Source organism: Malurus melanocephalus, unplaced genomic scaffold (genome assembly GCF_030028575.1).
Source record: "Malurus melanocephalus ecotype Western Australia unplaced genomic scaffold, MMel_1.1 scaffold_21, whole genome shotgun sequence".
In the NCBI taxonomy this organism is placed as follows: Eukaryota; Metazoa; Chordata; class Aves; order Passeriformes; family Maluridae; genus Malurus; species Malurus melanocephalus.
This window is the reverse complement of record NW_026623253.1, coordinates 3,022,873-3,033,647: the sequence shown is the minus strand read 5'-3', so window position 1 is coordinate 3,033,647 and position 10,775 is coordinate 3,022,873. Positions and strand designations below refer to the sequence as shown.

The following is a 10,775-nucleotide window of genomic DNA, read 5'->3' as shown; positions in this document are numbered from 1 at the left end:
AGTCACAKTGGTCACCAAAGAATTCTCCTAATTCAATTATACTGATTAATCAATTGAATTTGCACTCCATTCATTAAGAAACAAAAGTACCATAGCATRCATTTTTAAAGATGTGACTCTCGGGTCCCTTCAAAATAAATCTTCCTGTAGATAATGAACAAGATTTTTATCTTCTTTAAATCCAGTCAATAGTTTAATCATTCTAACAAAAACTTGGACTGTCAAGGTTTGCACAGATGATGAAAAACTGCAGTCTGGAGAAACTTAGTTACTTTAGGGAACAAAAGAAAATTAGAATTTACAGCTGTCCTGGATGTGAAAAAGATTTTCAATTACTGAAAGACTTGGATAGATCAGATGTACTTCTCAGCAATCGAGTAACTCCTCTTCCTTGTACAACACTTGTTCCACAAGGGGAAGTCTTCACACCACGTGGAGAATGACCTATTAAGTTAAATACAGTTTGCAAGTAAAATCAGCTTTTAAAGCTTGCATAAATTAATGGAATTGCTCCTCATATGCTGTGGAGCTGAACCTATTCAACTGCTCCAATACAAAAGTCAGGCAGGTTGTGTCCTCTACAAACACCAAGACAGTAAGATCGTGATTTCCAAGTAACAGTTTCAGAATTTAATTCAGCATTAATCTATTTGCAAGAATCAAGATGCAAACTCAGAATTCTTAGTTATTYATCTTGCAAACCTGATTCTGCTCCACTGAAGGCTAGCCATGAACTGCCCAGATGAACTGAGCTCACAGACCTTCTACAAAAAAATACTGTCTGCAAAGAGACTTTAAACGAGAAGTGTTTTAACTGAGTTGTGACAGAACACTTGCATCAAGGACCAGCTGAGTCTCACATACAATGATATAAGAGCAAGGAGAGCATTTTAAAGATGGCCTTGCCTCAAAACACCTGGGCATATGAGAATGGCTTTTTTATGTAGCAGAAAAGGGGGTATAAATCAGAGAACAATATTTGTAAGAAAAACTAGATTTAAGAGACTTTTTTGACCCTACAATTCTGTCCAGTAAGAAAAGGGCAGCTCTTCATGCCTGTGTCTTCAGAAATTCAGAGAAATCCATACACAAGAAAAAGCACAGCTCACACAGAACCATGCACCACTTAGTGGCAACATCTAAGCCCAGAAATTTGAAAAGCAACAACTGGATTAAGTTTAAAGACCTCTTTCCTCAAAAAAACRTGTAAGTTTCCAACTCACGATTAGAAGGAACAAACTCTTGATCTTGTCTTGCAGAACCAAAAGGTTTGCCACATCCAGAACTCTCAGCTTTCATTTTCTGTATTAAAAAAAAACAAACCCAGCATTCAAAATAAGGTATACATGCATGCTAACATGAAATGTACATCACTAACCACCACTATGAATTATGGTCAAAACCCTGCAAGTTCATCAGTCTGCCCAACATACGTCACAAAGGACAGCATCCAAAGACAAAACAGCCCGCCTAAAATAGGGTGTCAGTTGAAAGAATCTCACCTGGAAACGTCCACCATCCAGCTTCACAATCCTGGTGTTTGTGCTTTGATCACAACAAGAGTCTTGGAGAGGGAGGTGAGCTGCTGTTAGTGGGACTCCATACACACTAGCAAAAGACTGACTGATGCAGTAACTTGACCAAGAAAAAAGGAAAATTATAAAAGTTTGACTAAGAGGTAATGCTGATGTGTGGAAGCACAGCATTTTAAATTCTTCAACTGGCAAACAACAGCAACCAAGAGCCCGAGATGCACAGAGCAGATGCCAGAGGACTTTATGGCAGCACCCCTGCATCCTTCCAAGACTACCAGTCTGCACACTATTACCCCACATTATTGAATGCCGCATTTGGAAGTGTGAAAAGCAACTTTTTTTTTCAGGGCACAGGAGTCCATGACAAATTTTTTGAATGAAAGACTATTTATTATTGTGTCTCTAAGTGCTATTACTGCTGTCAGCTGAGATCAGGCATTGATAAATGGCATTTTCTTGTTTCCAAATTATTTACTTTTCCTTTCTCCACACCAGAAAGATTATGCAACCTTATGTATCTACATTATCTGTCAGGCAGTATAAAACTTTCCAAAGTAGAGAYATCCTGGAGCATACTGACAATACCTCTGAAGCCAAAGAGTGAATTCTAATGTAATTAACACTTTTCTCAACATTCCAATAATAACAAAATAGAAGTCATCATGCTGGAGACAACTCCTTAGCAAAACTCACCCAATTTTCTTACAGGATGCCAGAGCACAGAACATTATATCATTCTCCTCATGCCACTTGCACCTACATGAAATGAAGTTCAGGCTTATTTCAGAAGCACCTACATTGTTAATCAACAAGAGCCGTTGTCTGGTCAGATGAATAGGAACAAATATTAAAGATGGTACCTTTTGTTGCAGTTACTGTGTAGTACCTTTAAAATTTCACAGCGGTCAATAGCTTTGCTCTAAGTAGTTTATGCAGAGTTTAAAGGTCTGCTTATCAGGCAACCTGCCTCATGCTGAGCTGGGGGGCAGGGAGAAAAGAGAACCCTAAGAGACAAATGGAATTTAAACCATTTGAACCATTTCAAGTTTCCAATTAATGGGAAATAGTTCCTCATAGCATAAACAGTTCCTCATAACATAAACATCCTCACTTTTCTCTCCAAATGTGTGTTTTAAAAGTAGATTTTTCCATTCCCTTTAAGGTTTTCCTCTAATGTGAAGATACTCATGGAAATAGAAAACTGCCTGACTATAAAAAGACCCAAGTTACATCGATAAACCCAATGGCTCTTAAAATCCATATTCCAAGCAGATGTCCAAGAATAATTTGTATGAGAWTTTTTTTTAATCTACTGAAATTTAAGGTCAAAATAATGCTTCTTTTCTTACAACAGTAGCAGAGRAAACATTGAAGTCTATTTCTAAATTAACTGCATGATCACCCAACATGCTCCTGCAACACTGCAAGCAAATATCACTTCCTGYACAAACACAGAAGAATCTGACAGCAGGCACATTTACACAAAGAACCACCAACATACCTTGTGTTAGTGGAGAAATCCCACAGGCAGACATCCAATTTTCTATACATCCAGGTCTTGGATGGCTCCTTTTGGTATTTCTTCTGGTACAGTTCTACGATCAGGTCCTCTACAGCCAAAAGCTCCCAATGGCTCTCAATGCCTACAGTTCAGTGAAAATCCCAGCCAGGAGAACAAGAGTCAGCGAATATCCTGCTCAGCTCATTTCTCAGTCAGTCCCTGTTCACTGTCCAGCCTCTTATCATAGCATCAAAGCCAAAAGTTATTCCACCAGTAGTTTTAATAAAACCTGACTTCCTAAAAAGCAGTGGGAGAAAGAAGTGGAAGAAGCATGCAAAGCAGTTCTAGGTATCAGCACCAGCTTTTATGAAAGCTTTTGAGATACACTTTTCAGACAAATACAGCTGTCCATGATTACACACCCCTTATTTCTGGGGGAAGGAGGGGAGAAGGAAYGACTAAAATAATCCATTTCCTACCTGTGATGCTGGCCATCCGACCGAGACACCAGTTAATCCGGAATCTGTCATCAGACTAGAGCAAAGAGAGTTTCTGTCACCTCAGAGGAGTAYGGTATGTAATTCTAACACCTGCATGACTTCTGACTAGATCTGGAAAAGTCACCTCCAAACCAAAATTGTTTGTAGGACTGAATGTAATCTCCCTGACAACTATCTTGAAGAGGAAACAAATTTCGTGCATATTTCTTCAGAGCCCTATATYTACAAATGGAGCCCAAGATCTTGACCCTCCCTACCTTTTAAGGATTAAGATTAGCCTTCAATGGAATTGAAACATAATATACCTATCATTAAATTTAAACACTTTTGAATCCTAACATTTTGTTCTGTTCCCCRGAAAATGAAACTTGAGCAAAAATTTAAGACACATGTTATTCTCACGGGGAAAAGAGTCATGAAAACGTCAAAATATCCCTTCAAAARAGCAGGATTTATGACTATTACTGAGCACAACCAATTTAAGTCAGATCTTAGGAGCCTTTAACYAAAGTCACAACAATGTCAGAGAACAACAGACCCTGTTCATCAGTACATTAGAGCCAGAACTGCAGGCTGAAAATAAGAGGGCAGAAAATTAGGTCTCTGCTTTATAAAAAGGTTAGCTTCTAGAGGCCATTTTTTCCCACAAGGAACTGGAACACTTTGGAAAGAGTGTCATTGGTCATTGATATGCACACTGATTAGGTTTTAGACTGAAATATCTCCTTAGTCAAACAGGAGTGAAAGCAGAAGCTGAGATTCAGAACATTTTGCTTTGATCTTGACCATACCCTGCAGAAAAAGCGAGGCTGAGCACCACTGGATGGCTTGGCAAACTCCAGAAGTTCCCGTAGGACAACTTCATAACAAGAACGAGGAAGGTGAAACCCAGATATAGGGATCTTATGAGTTTGATCACCTAATGGAGGGGRGAAGTGGGACAGGAAAAAAACAAAAACAACAAAACCTACAGTTATGAGACGTCCCGTTTCCTTAAGTGATGCAGTTCCCTCCCCTTTTTTATTTTTCTGTATACATATATGTACACAAACACACACACTCCTTTTCTCCACAGACAGCATCTGTGATAAAGCTACCAAAACCTTGCTTCTGTCAGCAGGTCTGGGTTGTGAGCAAACATACACTCTTGCCCCTTTTAAAAAGTCATTATCCAAGTATCTGACACAGGCCAAGTTTGTTCTCTCAGTACACAAGGAGAGGAAGTGTCMTAATAGAAACAAACTGGACTCTATAAACATTACTGAGAGTCACAAAGGAAACAGGCAGGCCAAGTCAGACAACAACGGTGTAGATATTTTCATTTGGTTAATATATGTAAAGCTGCGAAACATAACTTTTAAATATAAAGCAGTATCTTTGAGTTATCCTGTTATTAATTAGCATGTCATGCTGAAGATACACACAAGGACTATCAAGATTTACAAAACATTTGATAGAGATCAGGTAAGCTGAGTCTAAAACYGCACACCTTTACATACCATCCTTTTTCTCCATTAATACTCACTTGCAGCCTGGCAGTGGTAGAGAAAACCACGTGGTGGTACTTCTGCAGAAGAGAGAAAAAGTACAATCATCATCCAACACCACTACCACCAGATCCTAAACTCTCAACTACACCACAACTATTTTTGGAAAAGTTATCTTCAGTTAYATGCATTTTAAAAAACAAAGTGTGTGGTACAGTGTGTTTGGGTCTAATGAAAAGAAACATTCATTGACATGAAATCTAAAGCACAAACATGTGAAGGCCCTCTGGCATTTAGTCTACCCTCTTTGGAATTACATGAAGTTCTAACACTAATTCTCTTCAGAAGCAATCAGCACTGCTCTGATATTTTAAGTAGTATGACCACTTATAGACAAAGAAATAACTTGTCTTAAYACCAGAAATCTAACCTGGGCAGCAATGGCACCAGAAAGCCTCCCTCTCACCCCAATACTTTTCTTTCTTGGAACTCACCCGCATCTATGAAGTGGTGGAAATCAGCCACGATTCCATCTTGTAAGGAGTACCTGACACACCCAATCTCACAGGGAAGGAAACGCTGCTCACACTGGGGTGGCAGCTTCCCATAGCTGTAAATGTCCAAGAAATAGAAGATGTCTGCAACCACATCTGAAAAGGAACAAAACCATTTTCAGACAAGCCATCAGAGGTTACAGAAAGCCATGCTGGCCTCACCTCATCCAGGGAAAGGTTTGGTGAATTTTCTCCTGTAATGAAGCATGGTAACAAACAAGTAAAAGGCACAGCTCCCCCTCTGTATCCAAGATGACAAGATAACAACACTTATGGAGAATTCAGGCACACTGGTAGTGCTGATACACCTTCCAGAGATGCCACCATATGTAAAAATCAGGCAAAAAGCCCAACAAATAAAAGCAACTGAAAAAAAAAGCCAACCTCCAAACCACAAGATATTAAGAGGCCTGGAAGGAATCCAACAGGAACTACGATTTCTTTCAAGGATAGGTGTCTTTGCCCTATCAGAAAACAAGGTTATGAAAAAACGAAATCAGTAGCTGCAGAACAGCCTCACAAGTACAATTTGTCACCTTACATCACTTAAATGAGTTGGTAGTAATTTTGTGTGGCAAGACGATGAGAAGTCTGCTAATTAAAAGGATTGCTTCTCCACCAAATGAGCTCCCAAACAACACAGTAAGAATACCGAACACTAATGTTAAGAAATAGATTTATCATTTACTAATTAAAAAAGTATCCAACTATGAAAAACGTTTTAAAATACACTTTAATCCTTCTCTTCATGACTGTCACAATGTCCTCACTGAAATTTAACACAGCTCTTTAATTCTTACTCTAAACTTCAGCCCCTCATCAAAAAAATCCTACTTGTACTACTAAATAATAGAGACATGTAACTGTCTTTACACATAAGTAATTTTTTATTCCAAACTTTAGGACATTTAACACCAGTTGCCCTAAGCTTGAATAGTCACGCTCCCTTATGTGGGTCTTAAACGCTACAAGCTATGGAGTCATAGGAAAGACACCTCTCCTACATTATGAAAAAATGGATATAGCTACAGAGAACTATATATAACTTTAACTGAGAAATATTAAGAGCAGCATCATGGAATGTATCTCAATTATCCTTTATCATTATGCTTCTCATTCAGCTAAAAGATCAATTGTGTCAACTCAAGCCAGCATGATCAACCCAATCAGATCTGCATCACAATGACAGGGGAGAATGACCCCTGGGACAGAGGGCACTAATAAGTATTTCACTTTTTATGAAGCTACTGTTYCTTGTTCCCCCATAACCATGACAACATGGAAACAGTTCAAGAGACTAAGGCAAAAAGCTAGAGCTGAGACTTAACCACGTAGCAGATACAGCTTGTATGAATTAGCTTCTTGACTTACCTTTCTAAGCACTATCTTTTATCATTTTTCAGAATAACACAATATTCATTGGGTAGATTACAAAYGTGTTCACTACTCAACTCCAATTAAAACATCCATTTAAAGACAGGGTACAGGTGAGAAAGGTTAGTTTTCGAGATTTTTTTTCAATAAGGAAGCAAGTCAGGATGTTATACAGACACGGGCAGAGTGTATACTGCCTTTTTCACTCTCTCAGCAAGGCCAGGCCCTTGTTTTATTTAATACCTGTACCATATAAATTTTAAACTTTGATATTTAACAATTCTTCACCCTTTAAAACTGGTACAAGTATTCTTTTATACTGAACTTGGATCAGGCCTTGTCAAACCATAAATGTAGATTTTAACTTTAAAAATACCTTTTTCTTAAAAACCTTAAAGTAATTGTTAAGAAACTGTTAGTGGCTATACTCTCATTGAGCTAAAAAAATCGAGACGATAGAATTCTTGGAGGTTAGGGGGAGAAGGGGTATTTGCCCTGACTTCCCCTCTACCTTTTACAGCAGTAGCCCCACAGAGTAAAACAAACAGCTGACACAGATGACTTTTAGCTGTTCAGACTGTTTACATTCTGTCTAGGTACCTTTGAGAACAACCTCAAAGGGCAAGCTCTCATCTACCAGGATCAATTGCTTTAAGATCACCATACCCTGATCATTCTTCCAAGACAGAGAACAGGCATCTGGCAAAGGAATAACACTGGGCATCTTCATGGTCAGAGGGGCAGGAACTGGATCAGTCAGATTACGCGTCTGGAAAAGATAAAGTTAAAAAAAAAAAAAAAAAAAAAAAAAAAAGCAAAAAACCACAGTGTCCTCAACCCAAATAAAGTCCTTCAGCTCCTTTTATCAGAGGAAAATGCAACATCCACTAATAGGTTAGGTGAAACAGTTCATATATAAAAGTGCCTGTATACTTGTAGGCCAGGAAAGCAAGATTTCAGYACTTCTGTCAACCCATTACAACTTTAAAGAACTACAGCTAAATTTACAAAATGTAATATATWAAAAAGTATTTTCTTAGGTTCAACCACTTGTAAGAGGCAAGGAACTCTTCAAATTGGAATTTAAAACTTTTTTCTGTAAGTTTTATGAAAAAAGCACCTGGCACACATGTTAGTTGACTACGAACCAGGTTCATAAAACTTGATAAAGCCTTAAGGAAGTCACTAGATTGCTCTAGGACAGAGCAAGGAACAGGGGCATGTATGCCCATTAAGCACTGAAAATTCACTCATGAACAATAAGCTTCTAACAGGATGGGAAAACAAACCTGGCAGGCTTAGAAAACTTGATCATTCAAACCCAAAGTGGGARTAACATCCACACCCAGGTACCCTGATTGCATGTAACTATCTCAGCCAAAGTTAATTAGTTGTCAATTTGAAYTATTTAAAACAAAATGACAAATTATTCCCACCTAAGTAAGCCTTGGCCACCTCCAAAAGAGGAACATGACCTTTCACTACACAAAGTAACTGTGGTTGTCTGTGTACAAGGCTGGGATTAATAAACTGAGATCACACATAATCTCATGTATACACATTTCCCTATTTCCACTGATACAGTAAAGACAGTGCTCTTTGTTTTGGTAAAGCAACTTTTCCCCTCCTTGATTCCAGTCTTCCAATATGGTGTAACTTGTGGAAGGAAATACAGAAGCCTTCATTTATRACTTACCTGTCACTTTACTTGGTTCTCTATGATATCTAAAAATGGAGTTACACTAATTATACACCCGTAGCCTGCTAAATGACACGATGATCACATTTCAAACAGCTTCTTTCCAAACAGGCAGGCCCCCCAAATCAGCAAACATTACCTAACACCTTCCTTCTACTATAGGTTGCCTAAATTTACTAATCCATATTTACTAGTTACTCCAAACTACGATCGTTTTGTCCTTCCCTCAATCACCATGTAAGTGTTTTGAAGTCCTAGAACTTATCCTCACCATTAACTCATAGTTTATARTCATTATCTAGTAATAAAGCATGAAGTAAATGCAGTATTATCCATTTACTCAGACACTCTTTCTTTTGACGTAAGTTTTTACACTACCAAAGACTGAAAGAAAACAAGCTTTCTTACACTTCACATAACTCAAACTCTTAAGTAACTGCCTCAGGGAAGTGCTGGGAGAGGAAAAGAGACACAAACAAACAAATCAAAGAGATACACCTTTTCAAGGCAGTACATAGTAGAAGTGATCTGTTCAGCATTATTTCCAACCACAACCACACACACTCAGCTTTAATCACTTGCCTACTTCTATATTGTCCTCCACATAGTATTACTACCTTCTCCAACATCCTAAAAATAGCAGCAAGGTGTAATTATTCCATTTGCCAATGGGCTGCAACATTTAATTGAACTGGCTGACCACACAGCAACAAATCAGCTGCCTCTAAGATGCGATTTCAGGCCATCAGACAAGAACTACCTAAACCAATGACACCCACAAAGCAAAAGCATCATGGACCTACGACACGAAGTAACACAAATTTACAGCATAAATTWAAAAAAAAAAATCAGGCACTGCAAAGTACTGTTAAACATAAAACTAGAGTGTTAGAACTACATTTTACTTAGTAAAAGAGCCCAAAAGAACAAACTGGTTCAAAAAGGTATAAAGTATTTATACTTTCAATTCAAATTAGAACAATTATCTGCACAACCCTCATAATGGTATGGGCTACTACTGTAGCCATAACCTCCAGAGGCTGGAGAGTATGGAGAGCAGGTGGAACTTCAGCAGCATCCTATGGAACTGACCACAGCCCAACACCATTTACTCCTTATTGAGAGGTGTTCCATTCTCAGCACTCACCTCGTTCACTGCCTTCTGAGAATGTTTCCTCCCTTTCCACTTACGAGGCTTTTCTGCATACATTGTCTTTTCTTCCTCTGTCAAGGACTTGAAGAAAAATTAACTATTATACATAGGTTTTTACCACTTCCTTCCAGTAGTCCCAAAAACCAACGAATGCCATGTGTAAGAAATCACTCCTGCCATTTCCAAAAGACATTATCAGAGGCTGCCAAAAGCGACTCAAACACTTCCAGCAGCTTCTTTCCCAACAGCGCCATAATCCCCGATTCAAAACACGAAGCAAGGTGAAGGTGAAGGATCTCCAGACAAGGGCAAGCCACAAGCAAGAGACCTCCTGGACCTACTCCTGCCCGCCAGGGATGCCACCATCTCACCCACGGCACACGAACCAGAGCTGCCCCRCGCTGAGGGACGCACGGCACAGCCACCTGAGGCCACTCAGCGGGGCCATCTGAAATGGCGCCGAGCCGCCTGCCAGCSCACCCTCCACGAAAAGGCCGCGCCGCCATTCCGCCCTCACCGCCAATGTCTGGGAGCAGTGGGGGATGGCGTTCGCCACACGGGCCGTGGGCAGCCCGTCGTGCACGAAGGACCAAGAGGCGCTGCGGGAGCGGTCGCGCTGCGCCATGGCCTCGGCGTCGGGCGCTCCCCACACGCGGCAGCAGCGCGGGCTCTCCTGAGGGCCGGGCGGGGCGCGCGCGGTTCGGCGGCGGGGGCGGGGCCGCCATTATGGCGATGGAGCGGGGGCCGCGCCCTGCCCTGGGCGTGTCATGGAGAGCTTGGCTTGTGCACCCGCGTTTGAACTTCATCGATAAAGGGGATTTACCAGCGGGGCAGATAGCAGACAACGAGCTCTAAGTGTCACAGAACGTTAGGGGATTAAAATGGACATTACAATGATGTAGTTCCAGGGACGCCTTCCACCAGACCATGTTGTGCAGAGCTCCGYCCAGCCTGGTCTTGAATGTTTCCAGG

The 10,775-nt window shown here is 40.2% G+C and overlaps 1 protein-coding gene across 1 annotated transcript; it reads right to left on the bottom strand.

Annotated features, from left to right (window-relative positions):
- Window positions 1-258: 258 nt before the first annotated feature.
- MAEL (maelstrom spermatogenic transposon silencer) lies at window positions 259-10,471 on the bottom strand. Its single transcript, XM_057389913.1, has 12 exons — window positions 10,321-10,471; window positions 9,798-9,884; window positions 7,618-7,720; window positions 5,518-5,673; window positions 5,062-5,103; window positions 4,328-4,455; window positions 3,516-3,570; window positions 3,037-3,178; window positions 2,229-2,291; window positions 1,503-1,635; window positions 1,224-1,302; window positions 259-444 (listed from the first exon to the last, which is right to left on the bottom strand). Exons 1-12 carry the CDS (start codon window positions 10,426-10,428, stop codon window positions 329-331), a joined length of 1,212 nt encoding a protein of 403 aa, XP_057245896.1. The 5' UTR covers window positions 10,429-10,471; the 3' UTR covers window positions 259-328.
- Window positions 10,472-10,775: the final 304 nt, after the last annotated feature.

What these genes read in the sequence shown, in the direction of transcription:
- MAEL (XM_057389913.1), bottom strand. Translation starts at nt 10,428, where the DNA reads ATGGCGCAGCGCGACCGCTCCCGCAGCGCCTCTTGGTCCTTCGTGCAC. An exon ending in CTCAGAAGGCAGTGAACGAG is followed by an intron (nt 7,721 to 9,797) that starts GTGAGTGCTGAG and finishes TATCTTTTCCAG; the next exon opens with ACGCGTAATCTGACTGATCC. An exon ending in CCACCACTTCATAGATGCGG is followed by an intron (nt 5,104 to 5,517) that starts GTGAGTTCCAAG and finishes TCTCTTCTGCAG; the next exon opens with AAGTACCACCACGTGGTTTT.